The sequence below is a fragment of the Fringilla coelebs genome (assembly GCF_963513975.1).
Source record: "Fringilla coelebs genome assembly, chromosome: 5".
NCBI classification, from domain to species: Eukaryota; Metazoa; Chordata; class Aves; order Passeriformes; family Fringillidae; genus Fringilla; species Fringilla coelebs.
The window spans coordinates 43,535,034-43,555,556 of NC_140033.1; the positions used below are offsets into that span (position 1 = coordinate 43,535,034).

At 36.7% G+C, this 20,523-nt stretch overlaps 1 protein-coding gene across 2 annotated transcripts in view; it reads right to left on the reverse strand.

The window, feature by feature from the left end:
- The window catches only part of EEA1 (early endosome antigen 1), a 66,163-nt gene that overhangs the window by 15,862 nt on the left and 29,778 nt on the right, over positions 1–20,523 (reverse strand). The window contains exons 10-22 of one of the 2 annotated variants that reach the window (XM_084206195.1): positions 18,619–18,735; positions 16,333–16,671; positions 12,745–12,894; positions 11,623–11,742; positions 11,194–11,397; positions 10,324–10,524; positions 10,006–10,119; positions 8,648–8,803; positions 6,767–6,906; positions 5,897–6,227; positions 4,334–4,435; positions 3,042–3,236; positions 1,637–1,819 (exon numbers count right to left, since the gene is read on the reverse strand). In XM_084206195.1, the coding sequence (XP_084062321.1) occupies positions 1,637–1,819; positions 3,042–3,236; positions 4,334–4,435; positions 5,897–6,227; positions 6,767–6,906; positions 8,648–8,803; positions 10,006–10,119; positions 10,324–10,524; positions 11,194–11,397; positions 11,623–11,742; positions 12,745–12,894; positions 16,333–16,671; positions 18,619–18,735 (2,352 nt within the window). The remainder of the gene's footprint in view (positions 1–1,636; positions 1,820–3,041; positions 3,237–4,333; positions 4,436–5,896; positions 6,228–6,766; positions 6,907–8,647; positions 8,804–10,005; positions 10,120–10,323; positions 10,525–11,193; positions 11,398–11,622; positions 11,743–12,744; positions 12,895–16,332; positions 16,672–18,618; positions 18,736–20,523) is intronic. The other variant, XM_084206196.1, reaches the window with a different exon arrangement.

The window sequence follows — 20,523 nt, forward strand, 5'->3', positions numbered from 1 at the left end:
TGGCATTTTGATATTCATCTCTCAAGACTAACATTTTCACTCTGAGGCTGTCTGAATGCGCTTTTTTCTTTTGTGGTCTTCTAAGACAAGTTATCACTGCTTTTTTAGTTTAATGTTGTATGGAGGTAGCACAGCCATGATTGAAGTTCCATTCCCCACCTTTTCCCCCTTCCAGGAAAAAAAAAAAAAAGAAAAAGAAACAAGAAAAGGTGGCATCAATCAGACCTCACTAATCCTAATTAATATATGTTTTTTACAAAATTTTTAAATAAAGCATACAGCCTCCAAATTGGTACACCACTTCAGTACTTCAGAACCCAAATCTTCTTCAGGCTCTCTAGGCTCCACAGAAACTTACATCATAAATCAAGTTACCTGATTGCACACCCTAAAAATCTTGTTTCCCCATTGCCATCACCTTGTTTTACTTTTTAGCATAGAGCTCTCCCTCTCTCTTGCTACCATCCCCATCAGGTCTAAATACATGTGAGACACTTATTGTCCTATTTTACACTTGCCAGAACTAGAGGTCAAACTGCTTTAATAACAATATTTATTCACAGCTATTTTGCAACAAGTGATACTTTAATGAAAACTTATACCAACCCCCCCCCGCCCCCACCAAGTACAGAAAACATCCTATGCTTCTACAGGCTACTCCATTACCAAAAACTGATTTAAATGCATTGCAGGAAATAAACTCACAGATCTATGTGTGCAATAGTAGCAAACTGAAAGAAAAAATATGCTTAAACCACCACTGTTTGTTAATCATGCAGAACCTCTCCACAATTTAACGTAGCAATTCAACCATGGTGCACTGAATGTGAAGCTTCAATAAGCTGCAGGGAAACATGGCAGGTAATTTATCACTACAGAGCAGTAAGTCTAATAAAACTGCAGTGGCCTATATGTAAAGGAGGTATTTCTCTGTTTCTTAAAATAACCTGAATCTGACATTCAGTCTCTGTGGCACAGCACGTCCTTGGGACTAACTGAAGCATTGCCTTAGCACTGACACGAAGCAGAAGGCCAGAGAAAAGGGCCAAAAAACACCTTTGCTGACTGGCTCAACTCTCAGCAATACCTCTTTAAAGGCACTGCACACTAATACAAAACCAGGTAACTTCAGTTTAGGAATAGCAAAAACTTCAAGGACTAAATTCTGGCACTAGTATTCCAGGTAGGTCCATAAGCCTACTGGTTCTGTAAGTTTAACATCTCTTAACATCTACCATCAGCCAGGAATATTCTAGTTAAATCATCTAAAAGATAGCAGTTACTCACACGCTGGCAGACCTTGCCCTAATTAGCTATGCTATTTAAATTAGTTGAAAGTTACAGTATGTAACAAGAAAAAGCAACATTAAAAAAATAATTCTAATGAATATGAAACCAAATCACCTTTCACTTTGCTGCTGCAGAAATGCAAGGGTATTTCAGGTACACTGGCAAATCTGTTTGCCTTTAAATTAGTTTCAGAATATCTTTTGTCTCAGGGGAAGGGATTAAACAGCACTAAATTCTGTAAATAGCAGAGATTTTTTTTCCACTAGTTCTTGCATTGCGTCTTGGTCTTCAAAATGGATATTAACAACTGCTAAGTCACATATGACATTAAAATGACTGCAAGTACCTTAAGGTCTTGCCTGGTTGCCAGCAGCTCAGACTCTTTGCCATAAAGATCCAGCTGCAGCTTCTCCATGTTTTCTTTATGTTTATCATGGGCCTTCTGTAAATCTGCTAGCTTGCCTTTCTCTGCTTTAAGCTCCTGTGCTGACAAAATAGACTGCTGTTGTAGTTTATTCTCCAGCTCTGCCTGAAACATAAGCATAGAAAGTTTTAGTTAAAGTTACAGACAGTAAAGTTAGCTTAAGCGTTTCAATAAAATGTATTTCTACTGCAAGAAGAGAATTTTGTTCTTCTTATGGAATAACAGTGCTGTAACTTGATATTTGTGATTTTACAGTAACATTTTATAACTAATTTAACAACAAAATTGAATTCACTACAAAAGACAAAGTGAAACACTTTAAGAGTAAACAACAAAAATGGGAATAATGTTTCCAAGTGTGCTGGTTTTGGCTGAGGTAGAATTTTATTCATAGTAGTTAGTACGGGGGCTGTGTTTTGGATTTGTGGTGGGAAACAATGTTGTTGTCACAGGAATGTTTTAGCTACTGCTTAGCAGCACTCAGAGCCAAGGCCTTTCCTGCTTCTCACACCACCCTATGAGCAAGAAATCTAGAGGTGCATAAGAGTTTGGAGAGGGCACAGCCAGGACAGCGGATCCCACTGACCAAAGGGAAATTCCATACCATAGGACATCATGCCCAGCTTATGGAGCTGGCAGAAGAAGAAAGGGGAGGGAGTTTGCAGTGATGGTGTTTGTCCTCCCAAGCACCAAGCAGCTCTGTGGTGCTCAGCTGATGGCTGGGTTAAACCACCAAGACTTAATGTTTCCACAGGCTGTCTAAAGCACAAATATGAACATGTAGCATTGGGCAGCCAAAGCTGGAGCCACATTTAACAGTGCATGGCACACAGCACAACATTGCCTAATGTTCTAAGACATTTGAACTCTTACCACTATGGTTTATGAGTTTTATACCGTCACTCAGATAATTTTGGTATAATATGAGAAGACTCAGTTTAAAACTGCCATGGACATTTTAAAACCCTGCAGAGTTTGTCTAAAAATACTGTCACGAAATTCTACTGCTTTATAAGAAAATGGCAGCTCTTGCTTCGCTCCTGAAGCAAAAAACCCACATTCAATCTAGGTTATTTTTTCCCTTTCTTAAAATTCAATTCCTATGGAATTCATATTTCAGCACTGGTTCTTTTCATTATTGCTGTTGATGTTGTTGTTTTTATCTCAAACAGCATCTGAAGACCTCACTTCCACATCCTGACCTTATCATTTCCAAAAAGACTACAGCAAACAGAGTTTATCACAAAGTTATTGACATAAAAGCTTCAATATTTATCAGAGGAATTTACATTCATTTTCTTATAAGAGTAAGAAAGAACAGTCTTACCTTTTCTAAAAGGGCAGTTTTTAATTCAGCTTGCAGTGTTTCACTATGTTTTTTCTTCTGCTCAAAAGATTCCTTTAATTCTCTCAGCTTTCCCTGGAGATGTTGCTCACTTTTTTCTTTTTCCTTCAGAAGACCCTGGATTTCCAGTACTTGTGCTCTTGCTGAATCAAGGTCTATAGACAACTGCTTAGAAATCTATATTCAAAAATATTAAGTAACTGTATATAATTTAAGTTTAAATCACTTTTTGTACATGCTGTTCACAGAACCAAACCATCCCACAGTGCCTCTGCTGTTTCATACCTATGTGGTTGAACACTGGCAAGCAGATTTTAAGAACTACCATAACACATTAAAATCATCTGTTATTCCAAATTTACTACCCAGAGACCAACACCAGTCTTTTTTATCCATTCTAAATTAAGATCTTTTTATCCATTCTAAATTAAGATCAGGCAAGTCTTCTCACACCAGCACTGGTTTGGGCTCTCCTGCTGCCAACTGCAGCATACACCAAGCTCATCCTTCTGCACTTTCCACTGAGCATCACAGCACTTCAGCTGAACGAGTGGGAAGCCAGGGAAGTAGCAGCAATAGTTACAGAGCAATTACCATCACACCTGCACAACCCCAAACCTCTTTCAGACAGTAAGTGTCCATCACAGTCTATCAAAATATGTCCATTGATAAATCTTTTCTGATTCCTTTAGGGAACAGAAGATGCCTTGGGTAAAGAAATCCACGAAAGCAGATGTGCCCTTCAGGCTGCCAGCTGTACTGCATGGTCTGAATGCTCATCTTTGAAAAAGAAGTACATTTGGTCCTTATGTAGTCACAAGCGACTTACACAAGTTTGAAAAAGCAATTCAATCCTTGAAGGATATCTGAAAATGTCCTGCCAGCTACACTGAGAACATACTGAATAAGCCTCAGAATAAAATAGATCTAAGGATATGAAATTACAAGTTTTATTGTAAGGAAATTAAAAAAAAAAAGAGGACACAGTAATAATACATAACCATTTCACTAATGAAAAAACCTGAAGGGCTAAAATCCCCTGCTACAGTATGTGGAGCACAGAAAACTATGACTAAAACCTATATTTTAAAGCTTCATATTACCCTCTAGGAAAGTTTTAGTATCACCTTATTTCAGTGCCAAAGATAGTTTATAATTTGAGAATTGAAACATCTTTATCTCTCATCAGTCCCAGCAGGTGAGACTAAAAATCAATCTTTTAAACATTTATTAATATTGGTTTTTTGATTTTTGAAACTAAGCGGACAACTTACCCCCTCCTTTTTCTCCAGTGAGTTTTTCAATTCATTCCTCTCTTTAGCTACAGACTCTGTTTGTATCTGAAGTTGGTGTTTTAATTCTTGGCAAGATTTTTCCTAAAAAACATAAGACATGGAAATATTCCTGTTAGCTTCTAAGACCGTGTATGGAGCATTTTTGCAGGAGTTCCAAATGCTGAAAAATATCGCTTTCATTTTCAATGAAAAATCTTACCTTCTCAACTGCAGACACTTTCAGCTCAAAACCTCTCAAAACTTTAAGTGGTAAATCTAAGCCACACATTAGATGCCCTGTACTAATATACTCAGCCAGGTGCCAGAGTTTTTCTGATTAGGGATCATCTCCCTGTTTGAAGCTGTGGTTGGCACCACTTCTTGATGAAGTAGTAGGCTCATTGGTCTCACTCAGGATCTGAAACTCCCTCATGTTCAAAAACTCACAAGCAAGTAAATTTGCAGACCTCTGTGCATATGCAACCATATGTTAAGTCCAAATACTACATATTTAAGACAGTGGAGAGCCTCCAAAAGACTACAGAACTAGAAGCAGAATCTGGACTACTGCCTTTAAGTCTAAACTGGGGAGAAAATCCTTCAAGTTTTTAGGAGAAACAAATCTTTAAACAGCAGTAACAAAGAAAAGCAAACAAAAGAGCTTTCCTTCAAAAGGTGAATGAGTAGGTGAAAAATGTTCTTTTTAACTAGGAGCAGATTTTTTTTTTTTTTTAGATCAGATAAAAAACACCTCTGAATGGGTTCTGGAAAATGGTGACATGTAAGATGAGAAGAGTATGAGAAAGACACCTCTTGCCATGTCTGAGACAAGGGTGTCAGAACAACTGTATTCATATAGTGCCCATTCATATCACCAAGGCAGAAGAGGTAAGAAAAAGCTGTATCTTAACCCTAGTAATAGTTTACTTTCTTTACCATAATAGGTTTCTCTGGTGGTCAAGTACTTGTTATACTGTCACCTGGAAGCCCTTTCTGAAATTCAAATAGTTCTAGTACTCCAATTATATCTTTAGCTAGGCACTCCCCAAATGACAGATGATGTTACTCTCTCTGCCTGCAGTATGCAGCTTTCCAGCACATCCAGACAAACACACAGGAAGTTCTACATACAAAGACTTCAGAAAGGGAATTAAAATGGCCTCAGAAAAATAACTTCTTCAATACAACAGCATTTTAGCAAAGGTTCTAAAACACTGTGTTGTTATAATACAGTTATGTATTTTTTAAAAGGGGGGCATTTGCCATCAAACTGTTTCACCACTTGTCATCTCCATTTAGTTTCTTCATTATGTTAAAGGCATGCAGCAAGAAGAAAGGATTCTGTTATGTGATATGACTGATGTTTACTACTGTATATATCTAGGCAAAAATTTAAGGTGGGAAACATACATGAACTACTAAAAATCATAATCTGGTTTTCCTTACAGTACTAAATATTCTTGCATTTTCATCATATGTACACTGTTTTCAAACAGAAATCAAAGTCATTCTATCAGAATGTATATACACCAAACTTAATGCCTAACTAAAGAATCTACTAACCATTTCTTCCATAGCTGCTTTTCCTTTTTTAATTTCTTTTTCTAATTCCTCCTTTCTTTTTTTGAAGGACTCAGAGCTTTTTGAGAGCTTATCTTTGGTATCTGTAAGGTCCTTTAACAGAGTGTCCTTCTCTAACTTCACTTGTTGCAGCTCTGATGTGGCTGCTTGCATTTTACAAGCAAGTTCCTTGAGCTGTTTACTTGTATCTTGATTTGATTTCTCAAGGTTTTGTTTGAGACTGGCCTTTTCTGCCTCCTGCTTTGAAATTTGTTGGTTTGCTTGGTCAAGGGCCTCAGATTTCTTCTGCAAATCCAGTTGAGCATTAGACATCCTGCAAATACAAAAGGATAAAACATATTTTTTTAAAGTTCTTTTTCACAGGTTCTTTTGTATCCTTAAATGTCTCTACTTTCCCCCATGGCCATTACATCTCTCCAGTTAAGAAAAAACAGCAATTTCAGAAACTAGTTTTGAGATGGTTCCTTCTTCCTCAACTATAATGAAACTACCCCTTTGCTGTTTATGCATAAATTGCAAATTTGTATTTGAAAAAGGTTACAGAGCTATAGATATTTGAATATGGACCTCACTACATTAAACTCTTCATTCATTTAGCTGATAACAAGCACAGTGAATAAAATGAAGAAGTGTAGTGAATCACAGCAGTCAGTGACTCCTGTGAGACAACATGGCAGATGGACTGAAAGACAACGGGTGGGATACAACACAGTTCTTGTAGCAGAGGGGACACAGCACTTATTTATGGCTTTATGAAATCACAGGAGAGAAGCAGAAAATTTCAACTCTAGTCCAAACTGCCCCAGTTTTATGTCTGACTTTGAAAAGTACTATAACACAAGAAATGCATACGCCTCTCTCGCTGCTTCAAGTTGTTTACTCAGTTCTGCTGTCCGGAGGTCTAATTCTTTGTTCTGATGTTGCTGTTGCTGTAACTCCTGAAGAGTTTGCTCTTTACTTGCTCTAGCATCAAGAATGTCACCTTCAAGTTTCTGAGAGAGAAAAATAAAAAGACAGAGCCGTCAGAAAACAACCAACAAAATAAAAATAGCAATAAAAAGCAAAGTCATCTAGTCTGTGAGTAGCATTTACAGTAGAAAGCAGTCACAACTCTCAGGTATCATCTGTTTCATTACTTTACAATGTGTCTTTCACTGTTTAGTTCCTGCTAATCACCTGCTCCTCCAGAACTGAACTATTTCGGTAAAAATTCTAAAAGCATCTCTAAATAAAAGGCCGAGCAGGCATTTTATTGCAAAATCATAGACAAAAAGCTTTACAGCAGAAACAAACACACCAACTAAAGTGGCGAAGAAATTCTATGCTTGCCTGGAAGTGGTTTTTCTTCTGTTTTTTTCCAAAGCTACTTTTTCACTCACATGGAATATAAAGAACACAGGAGCCTTCAGCAAATGGGCACCGTAGATTCTTCAATGTACTGACTGTTTTACAGGCACTTCTGCTTTCACACAGAGGCCACAAAACATAGTGGCCAAGTTTCTCCAAAAAAATTTCCTGAGGGCTTTTTGTTTTCTATTTTTTTAAATGCCACGTATTCAACTGGAATAATCTCAAACAATGGTGATGATGCCAAGATTTTACATAGATTTGCATTCCTGTTGACAGCATCAACAACCCTGCTCAGTTTCACACTTCAGCTACCAGGAACCTCATAAAATCATACACAAGCATGCTCTGTATTTCTCCCAAGCATTTGTGTCCATTGGCTACTTGTGAAACTTCAGCAAAAGCATGAAAACTAAAGACACAAATCGAAGTAGGCAAAAAAAAACCCCAGTGTCCAAAAGACGAGAAGAAAGAACAAAATAATTATGCTGATAATGAAATGCATGACAGCTTTAATTTTTAATAGCATTGGATTTAAAATTTCATACAGGGAAAACAATCTTCATTCTCTTCTATAGAGCACAAAAGCTAGAAAAAACACCCAACTCAGTCTTGAGCAAAAAGACTACTAACCTCCCTCAGAACAGACAGACAACACTGCAAAACCAGTTCTGCATTGCTCCCATGATCCCTGAATCATATGCTTTTGTGTGTTATGAAGTTTGACTACCAAGAATTTTTTTTAAATACTGAACAAAGGTCAAAGCTTAAATTTTAAAGCTCTCAGGCATCAGGACTAATCCATATCCTTAACTGAAAATACTAGTATATCAAAACACCAAGAAGTTCTGCAAACCTTCTGCCAGAATTATGTGGACTTTAAAATAAAAACCTATTTCAGAAATGGAATGCAAAACTCCAGATCAAGTTGAGAGATGAAAGAGTGAGAAATAAATCTTACTAAAAAGCCTACTGAAAGTTTCAGAAATAAATTAAACCAGACAGGCAGTGTTAAGCAGGGCTAGCCAATGTAACACATATTTCCCTGCTACTACTTTTAAGATGTGCAAGTTCAACTTGAAAACTCTAATTCTGGGATACATTCATGTTCTCTCACATAACAGTTTCCAGGTTGGTATAAGCACATACACAGGAAAATGACACAGTAGTGGCAGCGTCATAGGCCTATCTATTTGATGTGATACACCAGCATGGAAGAAGAGAACAGGATTAAATGGTGAATCAGGAAACATTAGTGAGAAAGAAAACCCACAATAGTGATATTGATATAATACTTCCTCCCTAATTTGAGCACAGCTTTTACCACATGCTGCCTAACAGCAGAGATCAGTTTCTCTAAGTTCAGATACTGTGTTCAATACAAACCTTAAGCTGTGCCTCTAGTTCTTCAGTTTTCTGTTCTAAAGAAAGGCATTTTTCTTTGTACTCTTTAAGATTGGCTTCCAGCTGAGTACAGTATTCCTGCTTGTCATTCAGCTTAGCTGTAACCTGATCCAGCTGAGCACTGACCTTATTTAACTCCTGGGTAAAACAAAAATAAAAAGGTTGTTACTTTTTAAGTAACTTAAAAAATTACTAATGTCATATATGCTTTAAATGATCTAATGTGTTCAAATTAAAAAGGGAAATAATGTTTATTTTTTATTCTGAGGGGCAGGATATTGAAAGGAGAAACACAAATACATGCACAAATCCCCTCTGTTTCACTGAAAAAATTATTTTAAAGCCTCAATATTCTCTCAAACCTTACAGACTCTGGGCTAAATGTTAACAAAGGTGTTTGAAGTTGTAAATGAAAAGGAACTGTAGGTAATAAAGGTGCTAGATCCTCAAGTTAGTACAGCAGTAACTAGAAACTGACATTAAAAACCGAGATAAAATTTTTGATGCCTTTCTTTGTCATGAAATCAACCATCAAAGAGGAAAGCCAATAATATAAATATGCTCAGTTCCCCACATACCAGAGATGATTTCAAACATTTTGTTCAATACAAAACAAATAAATTCTGCAAAAGACATGAACACATTCACCTAGTAACCGCTATAATGACAGCTACATCAAAGTTCACTGTTCTCCAACCAAGCTGATGTATTTAGTTATTAATTAATTATTAATTGGGTGCAAAAAGTTGTCTCCTGTTTACAGTGACTGATTACATTCCCATGCTACAAAATGGTGGCATATTAACATGTGCTGGATGTTTCCATGAAGACCATAGTAGCAATGATTTTAACTATGTAAATATTTGATTCAACAGATGGTAAAATGCTTCACTAGGATTAAAACACATTAAAAAACATGTAATTTTGAGGTTTTATGTCGTCTAGCACACAGAGAATGATTTCTGAATATCAGCAGCTGATAGGAAATTTATCTGAGTCAGCAGTAAGAGTTAGGAGTTTTTGCTTCTACTGAGTGAGTTCTACAATCTTTTCTTCATAGCATACACACAGGAATTGAATAATACCTCCAGAAAACCTAAGGAGAGTTAGATTCTGAAAAATAACCCTACAGCAAGGAGTGGACTCCCAAGTAAATTCCTTGCAGTGCGAAATATAACTGCTCCAGAGCAGCAAAAGGATTTGAATGCATACCACGTGGTTAAAATATCCTCAATTATCATTTCCCAATGTTTATTCTTATGTTGAGTTTGTAAATAAACTATTCTTAGGCTTTTAAGCAGTTTTTAGGTAACATAGAAAATTTATGTGTAGCTTAATACCTGTTGTTTATCTTGCAGGGCATTCTGGGCAGTGTCCAGATGGTTCTGTAGGTCCGCTCTCTGAGCAGCTTTTGATGCTTCTGCTGAAAGTAGCAATTCAGTCTTTGCTTTTACCTGAAAGATAAATTGTACTTCACTAAAATATCTGTTTTACCAGAGCTCATTCTAACTTTTTGATAGCCATCAGTAAGTTTAATAGTAAAATCAGCAATATTCATGTGTTAGTGTATGTATTTCCTTGTAGGAAAATGCACCTTTTCCCAAATGGGAAATCACAACCAGAATTTTTCATCACTGTAAAATACAGAGATCCATTACCTGCACATCAAGTTGTGACACTTTCTCTTTACTTTCATTTAACTGACTGGTTAGTTCAGTGATGTTTGTTTCTAGGGAAAGCACACGATCTTGAGCAGCTCTTAGGTGTGCCTTTTGTTCCTGCACTTGTTCATGCAAATTCTCTTGGGCTTGTTTATGACTTTCTGATTGATTTTTCAGCTTTTCTGTCAGCTGAGTTACCTGCAGTGGAAGAAAAACAATGTAAGAAGGCTGGAACAGCATGTCCAAGGAAGTAAAAACTTAATTTTAGTGTGCCTTATTATGGCTCTGGAGACTCAGTGTTATCACATTTCTTTTCCTGAACCATTACAGTAAAGCTATATTGTTCACAACACCAGAGTTTAAATAGGTTACCAGCTGAAAATAGAAGCAAAAGAGAATTGTCAATTTGGCCTTAATGTAACAGAAACAAAATACTAAGGAGACAACAGATGCAGGCTAAACTCAATTTTGGTGATGAAAGCAGGAATCAAGCCTCTTTTTAAAATGAGTGGAACAAATGTATATATAATATTTATTTACATATTGTTATAACTATATTTATGTTTTTTTACAAGTATACACATATATAAATACATATATAAAGTTATGTGTATAACTATTTTTAAGTACATATTACTAGCATATGTACAAATGAAATTTCTAGGAATTCCTTTCCATATCCTGATAGCATGGATGTCACCAAAACACAAGTTGTGTGAAATTTACAGTAAGATCTTTAAAGCAAGTTTTAAAGAAATGGAATAGTATAGAAAATATTAGTGTCATATCTGATGAGATAGGAAAAAAAAAGGAAACAAGATTCAAAAATGAGAATGAATGAAAAGAACCAGATCTTGACATTCTTACCTGTATTTGTAATGCATGGTTTTTCTCTTGTAGCTGGTTAAGAACTGCAGTTTCTCCTTCACCAGCTTGAATTTTTGCATATAAGTCCTCCCTTTCCTTTTCTAGCAGAGAGATGTTGTCCTTACTTTTTTGAAGTAAAGCCTCAAGATTTTGAATTTTTTGGTCCTTATCTCCAATTTGTCGTAGTACTTGCTCCAGATCATTCTAAACAAGAAGATAATAGTGTTTAATTATAAGGCCCTTAAAAGTTGGGCCTAATGCATAAAATACTGGATAAATTTATCAAACACTTTCCATACATTCTATTCCAGATTTATAAATTAATTTCTTGAAACTAATATAATTCCTGCAAGTCACTTTTAGAAAGAAGTATTTAGCATAATGAAACCCTGGAACCCACTTTCAAGTAAGGATACATAACTGTATTACCTGGGCTTCTCGTAGTTTTGCTGTTGTATTTTGCTGAAGTGTCTGCTGCTCCTGGTGCTGCTGCTTTGCCTTTTCTAATTGATGTTGCAATTCTGTGGAATTTGCTGCTTTTTCCTTTAGCTGAAAAAAAACCCCAAAACCAAATACCAAACAAACCAGACTAATAAGTGGAAAAAAAGCACCACTCAGTATGCCAATTGTACTCAATGTTCACTCTAACTATAAAAGATTTTAGTGTAAACATGGATATTTAAAAACTTGTATAAAAACAAAAATCTGTAACACTAGACCAAAATCTAATCAAAGCATTCATTACAATTAATTGGTGAGATTCTATATCACAAGCAGGAACTATAGAAGAATTATCACACGCATGTAATTTAGCTCTCAAATAATCTAAAACATAAGAAATTTTTAGTATGTTTTTTGCAATAGTTGTTAAGATGTAACATGACTGATAATAAAGCTACCTGTAAAACAACATTATTATTACTTTTTTTGGCAATTTCAGTAGCAACTCTCAGTCATTATTTTAGTAGCAACTTCAGTTTAGCAGTCTCTCCACTTCTATACTAGTCAAGGCTTTGCAAATTAGCTACAGAAAAGTTTAAAGCTTTGACAACATACCACTCAGATATTTGGCCAATCCCCCTACAGCCAGCAGAAAATCAGCAACACACACAAGATATTCATTAAAACAAATAAAAATTAATAAAACAAGTGTTTTCTCCCCATCCAACCCACACTGATTATTAACTATCAATGACCTGCTGTACCATGTTTACTTTTTCTTCATGTAGGGCTTTATCTTAAAAAAATATCTACATACAGAACTACCCATATGGGCCTATGTGCACCTAAATTATTTCTTCCCAAGACCCTTAGACAAAGCTCATAAGTGCAAAATGCACTTTTGTTCATTTCTAAGCACCACAAACACACATACATCTGTAAAGACAAGCAGCATCTAAGCAGATTTTGATAATTTTACTGAAAGCCCTTGACAGTATTAGTCAAAAGAAATTCCCATGAAAACAAACTTTATAAACTGCAGTATCACCACAAGTATGTGTACAGACATATCAGCAGAACAAACTATAGGATCTGCATAAAAACCCCTACCTGCTCTTCAGCACGAGAAAGTTTTAACTGTAGGTCAGCCACCTGCTGCTCTCTGTCCATCAGTTTCTCACTGGACAGCTGCCTCTGTTCCTTGAGCCGCCCGTGCGCTTCCCCTAACTGGCGCTCTGTTTCTAGGAGTTTATTGTGCAACTGCAAAAAAGAGTCACCCACTTTTTCAGTCATTCCTTAGCCAACAGTGATACAGACTCATTTCCTGCAATGTTTATGCAAAGTTTTCATAACCCAGACCAAAACAAGTCCACGACCTCCTGAAATCATGTATGTTACCTCATACACCTCAGAAACACAATCATGTTAAAAAATAGCATCAATAGCACAGGCAAGAAGAGATATTCAAAAAAGTGGGTTGGAAAGACCCAGAGACATCCTCATTTGTTTTGAATGAGGATGTATTGAAGGGCTCCTCACAGGAGCCCTTCAAAACAAATTACAGGGATTTAACAGAAAGAGGGTGGCCCTTCAAAAGCATAAGGACTATCATGTAAAATAATGAATCTTTGTGCCATCTCAGCTTATCCAGTTCACCAGCTGACTCCTGTAAATCCAGTGGTTGAAGCACCCTGCCTTTACCTGCTCCACTCCCTCCCCCAATACACTGCTAGATGTTCTGCTAGAATATTAAGAGTGTCATTTTTTACCTTGAGCTAGCTACATCAGTGGCATTCATTCTCTGCAGATAAGAGATACATGAACAGTCAGCGTAGGGTACACGGCAACTTTGGTGGCTTATAGTCCAGCATTTTCCAGCAACAAAGAGCAAGTAGGTGGATGTGCACTTCCAGCTGGACACAAACCCGCTTCATGATTTTATCAGTCATCAAAAGCAGTACTGCACCATCTTCAAAGTGCAAGGATGGCCTTTTACAATTCACTGTTCTAAAAAGTTCTTTTCATAAAATCAGCTTACTCTATGTGAAACTGCCGCTATAGGTGCTGGGTTGCCTCCTGCATACCTCTACGCGAACACGTTCAAGGACACTGAACTGTTAACTCAGTGCAAAACCAGAGAAAGGATCAGACCTTGCAGCACAGCAAGAACTTTCCATAGGTTGTGGAAAAGCTATGAATGAAGCTTCCTTCCCCTATGCATTTATGTTCAAGGCCCTTGAACCATTCACCTTTTAACTCCAGGTCCTCTCTTCAACAACCCTAAACCTTCCTCATGCTTCCCTTAGCCCTACTAATATCTATGCAAAAGGCAGCCCAGTTTTACTGCTCACTGCAAGCAATCACTGTTTGACCAACAGGTTGCCCAGCGGAGCAGAAAAAGGAACAATGATTGTGATACCATTACACTTTCCACCCAGGTGTTAAGTTGGAGTGAAGCCTCTCTCCTGCTGCCTGTTTCCTCAAAGAATTTAACACTGAAGGACTTAACACTGAAGTCCTTTGGGCCATGTGTCAAAATTTAGCTCAAGTTATCAAAAATTGCAAAAGTTTAAAGGCTTTGGAGACAGGGAAATGAATGTATCCATGACCTACCTTCTTAAAAAATCAAGCTAAATTATCTGCCCACAACCACAAAAATCATGAGTGAAAAGCTGTTTGGCATGTGGCCAAGATGCTGACTGCTAAGGGTGACTGTACAGTTAAAAAAGAGGTAGGAGAAGAGGGAGGATAGGGTGAGGAAAGAGACCATAATCTCTCTTCCAGTAACTAAGAACATTTGTCTTTTCTTGCAGGATCACCAAATTATAAATATTTCCTCCTCACTAAAAATACAAACAAGAACTGTAGGAAAAAATCTATTGAAGAAAGGGTGCAACAAGATAGCTATTAACTATTCATTGGCATGCTGATACTGGACGAAAATGTTTGGAAAGAGGGAAATCAGTAACAATATTTCACACTAGTTACTTTTATTATAGACATAGTTAAGTATTTTTGAAGAACTTTAAGATGACAGTTAAGTGAACAGGACCATAAAATCCAGGATTAACCTATGCTACAGCATGCAAAAAAAAAAAAAAAAGAGAAAATATCTAGACTTTGAAAGATACAATTAAGTATATTCAAATTTTCTCAACTAAATTTATTAACAATTTACACTTCTTCAAAACTGAAGGAGTCTACACTCTCTCGTCCACACCCTCCTCCTACTGCTGTGCTGGAGCCAACATTATAACTGAAGTTTCTTCCATTAAGATCACTTCTTCCACATCACCGAAATTCTAAAATGTGCAAACTTAACCAGACATGCACTCATTCAAATGAATTTTGAGAAGATGACAAGGATTCTTAAAAAATGTGATTTGACTAAACAACTATACATATACCTCCATAAACAGAATTCACATTCTAAATGTAAGCTAATGGACTACATGCATAAAAAGCTAATTCCAGTGAAGCACCAAGTGAATAAATATGAGGAATTTAGTCTTTTCATTACAATAATGTAACTGTAAATGAACTCTTCTTCGCAGGAAGAGAAAGAAAAATATGTTTATGCTAAGCTTTTCTTTTCTTTTCTACCAGGTACAAAGAGTTTTTTTCCTGCACTATTCTTTTACTATACAATTCTAAAACACATCCTGAAGTTCAGTGGCTTGTTAGGTTGTCTTCTTTCCCAATGGTATCACCAGAGAATGTGTCATGCCTCTATTTCCTATCATAGGACTTCATTCAGCAATGCTTTACTCACCATCCTCCTCCCTAATTTTCCCACCCCAAAAATCCATCTTGAAAATGCCCTCTGAGGCAGAAGACAGATTTCAGCTCCACCTCTTGGCTATGATTCTGTTGCCCAGGCAGTTTCACCAAATTCAGATAACTAACATAATTATCTCCTCTCACCCTGACAGAAGACTGATGGGAGAAGGAAAGACATTCTGGGGATGTAATACACACATAAATGTGGTTCAGCCAAGTCACAGTTCTTCCAAGATAAACTATACACAGGGAGCTTGCAACTTGATATGTTTCAAATTTTACAAAGGGTTGAAAACTCAGAAACACTCACTTTAACATAAATAAGCTTTAGCAAGATTAAAATGAAGTGTGTCATACTAACAAACAAAGATATAATTTGTTACATCTCAAGTCTGGACATGACTACTGATACACAAATATTTCTCCAGTCTAACACATTACTCGCCAAAAAAAAACTGAATTCAACAAACCACGTTTCAAAATGCTCAATGTTATATGAAAGTCCTACTTTCTCTAAGTCACTTGACTCAGCAGAATAATACATGCTGGTGAGGGGATGTATGCTCTGGATGCTTTCCCAGCTATCAGCAACATAAAGAGAAGTTGTTTGGATAGAAACACTAAGGAGGCAATATCAAGATTTCACATCAGCCTGGCTTTTCACACTGGGTATTCAGTACTACATTCACTACTCAGACTTAAACGAAGCACTGTTCAGTTCTAATGTAAAACCAAGACTTGCTTTTCTCAAACTTCCTACAGAGTAGTAAAATACAAGTGCGGGTTATTTACTCTCCTTCAAATAAGGAAATATAAATTAATGTTCATAAGAAATATGCATATGCAGTTTTTTTAACTTATGAGATGGTTTTAGGAACCATTCAAATAGGATGGTCTAGGAGGCTTAAGGAAACTTACCTGACTGAGCTCACTTTGGAGCTGCAGGCCATGCTGCTCTTTTTCCTCCCTCTGCTGCTGGAGCTGTTTACATTCTGCCTTGAGATGCTGGTACTTAGTCTCTACTTCGGACAACTCTTCTTTAAGCTTCTGGCTTGCTTCTGCCTTCTCACCGAGCTCTGTCTGCAATCTCTGTATCGAGGCCTCAGATGCAGACAGCTTTGCCTGAAGCTGTTGGCAGTCCAGGTCCTTCTGGTGAAAACTTGCCTGCACATTCTTCTTACTCACAGATACTTCATTGTGTTTTTCTTCCAGCTGGGTGTAGTCCTGTTCTTTCTTCAGCAGCTTCTCAGTCAGACTCTGTGAAGAGAGTTACATAGCAAATCAAGTACAATTCTGCTTGCATCTGTTCAACATATTATTCAAATTTCTTCTAAGTGTTAATGCTGAACAGTGAAGAGCTTGTTCAAAAACATTATTAAAGAAAATATTAACCTGTATCTTGTATTACACACATTGGTTCTGAACCCCATATAGCACACAGTTTCAGCTGGAAATACTGTCTCTCATATTCTCACATAAATCCACTTCCTCTTACTGAGAACACCACACAAACTCTATTTCCATATCCTGAAAACTATGTTCAAGTCAACTTAATTACAACTGCAATTGCTTGGGGAAAAGTTGAAGTTTTCCATGGTAGATATCTTCTGGGCTACAGGCCCTAAATGGCCTCTGCAAGGCAAACCAAGCCCCATAATTACCGCGCGTTAAAAATGACAGAGAGCTCCAGCTGATCTCAGAAAACTGATCCTATATACTTAGATATACACCTCTGTTCTTCTCAGTATAGCTCCTGAAAATATAAGAAACAGCTTTCTTGTTTGAGGTGGTACATGAGCTTGAAAAACTTCGCATCAATGCATAGAAATATCTTCCCACATTGCAACTGGATTATAAATCAATGTTCATATCCAATGTATTATATTCTATATATTCTACATACAATGTGTTCTATCATGAATTAATGGCTCCTCCCTGATAGATTTTTCAAGGATGACACACTGTTCAAAGTGGAAGCAATTTCTCTTATTGGAAGCTAGTCTTACCTTTTCCAATTCTAGGTCCAGCTCCTCCAGGGCCAAAATTCCTTAGCTAGCATATAATCATTATGGACATCACCTTACAAAAAGCTGCATTAAGAGATGGCTGTGAACTGCTTTAAGTCACTAAAACTGCAAGAGGAAAAGCAGCTCACTGCCACTTCTCCTCTTCCAATTCCTCGAGTGGTGTTTGGCATTAACCTGACAGAGCGGAGGACTCTCTCTTAATTGGTTATCTTATGCATCAATCTGTTTCACTCCTCATTGTTAATGGAATACCAACAGATTCAGGAAAGGGCTCTATATTGTACAGCAACACTTCTGCCAAAAGCTTGATTTATTGTGGCTGGTCTGTAGAAAATTACAGCATGACAACTCCTACTTTTTCAGTTCCACACCTGATTTAGAGAGCCAAACAGACTCATCCTGCTAAAGGTAGTTTAATTTACCAAATTTTAATTGCACCTTCTTATATTTTTTGCAAATGCTTTAATATCAGATTACATTAAATACACTCTCTATTTAATGATCCCTGCCCTTTCCTTTTTCCAAGGCTTACAAGGTTCCTACCAAATGCATGTATGTTATGTCCAGTTCATATCCAGTGTTACATGCAACATAAAGCAGTACACATCTTTGTCCTTTGTCCCCCTTTATTTCCATTTTTACCCCCACAATACATGACTTCTAAATACAAATACAAAATGCAGCAAGCTCAAAAAGCTCTTAAAGAACATAAGTTGAAAAGTTTCTGGAATTAATTTCCATTTTCTACCATTCATGATGCCAGTAAATGGCCTGCAAAATATGAAAAAAAAGTATACTCTAAAAGCTAAGAAACTGGAAAACCAACAAAGAGAACTCAGAATATCTTTCAAATTATGATTTTTAGGCAAATGTATTAATTCTAGGGGTACTACTTTTAATGTGTGAGATGTCAATTCTGCTTAATGATAGGTAAGCATAAACTACATTTATTAAAAATGTGCAATCATAGCAACCTAAAGAATTTCAGTTGTAGGGTATGATGATCATTAAAATATGGTGTTTGCTTGCACATTATAGTAATCCAATTGTTAAACAAAATGGTAAAGGAATTCTCAACTTCTGCAAGAAGTTAGTCTTCAGTGTTTCCAAAGGCACTGTGTGATGCGTTTCCATTTTAATGTGAGCTGACAAACATAGGAAATAATGGCATTCTCACCTGATTCTTCTGTTCTAGCTCTTTGACTGAACTTTGAAGTTTTTGCAGCTCCTGAACATACACAGCTACCTCCTGAGGTCCTTTGGCAAGTTCAGCTCTTAATTGATTAATGGTAGCCTGAAAAGACAAACAGAAGAATCCACATTTAAAACAAAGCTTTCCATGCATAATCCAACAAAAGCAAGATGTCTAGTAGCAAAATAAAAATGCATTTTCTATATAAATAAAAAGCCTGGGAAAAAAAATCACCCGTAAACTAAGCTCAGAGCACCATCAGTATCACTGAGTGTAATTTCCCAGCTGAGATTCATTACGTCCTATTCTGGAAGACAAAAATCTGACTCAATCCAATAGCAAATGCCAGGTTGAATCCAAAACTGATGAAAATCATAACAGATTGTCCATTGATAATTATCACAGTTCTAGCCAAAGGTGAAACCTTTCCAAGTCACTGCAGTTACATGGCCAAAATCTTGGCCGCTCTAGCAAGGGAAATGAGCTGGAAAAGGCTCTAGAAGCAAGAGATGCATCTGGCATTTGATGCAAACTTGGTGTGTGACTTTTGGACACATCAAACCTGCAGGTCAGCATAATCAGAGGAACAATAGTACCCCATTAAACAGGACCAGTACAGAATAGAATATACCAATGACTGCACAGTATTTGAATACAGTAATAGAAGAAAACAAGAAAAGCACTTTAGGGCATAGCTACCCTAAAACCTGTTGTGTATTAATGCACTCATTTCAAATATACTATATAGTAGTGACCTTGTATAAAGAAGTTTTCTTTCCTATTGTTCTCATCAGCAGAGATTTCAGCACAATTGCATAAATACTGAATTCAAAAGTGAACTAAAGCAGAACAGAAATAATAGACAATAACCATCCAATTTACAACCTTCCTATAGAAAAAGGAACACCAAAGAGAACATAAGAACACAGTAAATTACTGCATACAGTTAACTGACTTTCTGTAATAACCCTGTGCTTCACAATGCTGTCTCATAACAGCTAAAACACATCCTAGGATTGGTCTTTTTTGGTCAAACATTCCAGGATGTTTTCAGAAAACAGTATGGTTATTTCATACTGAGAGAATATAATGCAGAAAGTGTGCAGGTAGCTTACAAAGGACCCCACTGCAGCCTTTCCAACTAGAATCATAATTTAAATGCATAGAGAACCATTTCTTGTTCACAACTCAGTAAGACCATCACACATTTCTTTCTTAACAGGGAAACACATCCTGGGTAAATATTCAGTCTTGGTATTTTCTTGCTGATGAGTCTGTATGAATAATGAACCATTAAAAAACCAGGAATGCATCTGTTTAATAACATCTTGAAATTGTCTTGATATGACAGAAATTTGCTATGAAAATTAAATGCTTTTGAAAAAAAATTACCTAAAATTCAAGTGTCTCTACCAGAAAGCAGAAGGATAAAATGGATGGATGAAAGACAGAAAGAAGCAGTTGCAAAAGCTTTAGTATGCACACTTTCTCAATTTTTTTTTAATAAATATTCCAGTGTTTCTAATGCCTTTGCTTAGTGGGAGGGGGAAAAAAAACCAAACAAAAAAACACTAGTCCTGGCTTTATTAAATCTACCCTCAGTTTGGCTACTAATTTTGTTTACTTCTTTGGGCGCTCAAGTTAACAATCAAGCCTAGCTGCTTCATTTATTGAAGATTTATAAGGTACTGAAACAAATCCCAATAAGCAGAGATTCACAGCAATGCTTAGCTCCAAAGCAATGCAGCTGTTTTCATGACACATTCACTATGCAGGAGCAACCATAGTGAAAAACTAAAGATGAAAGGAACCGCTCGGTAAGAATATTCATGTGAAAGATGTAGATGCCAGTTTCAGGTACAGCTCTGAAAAAAGGTATAAACACCCAAG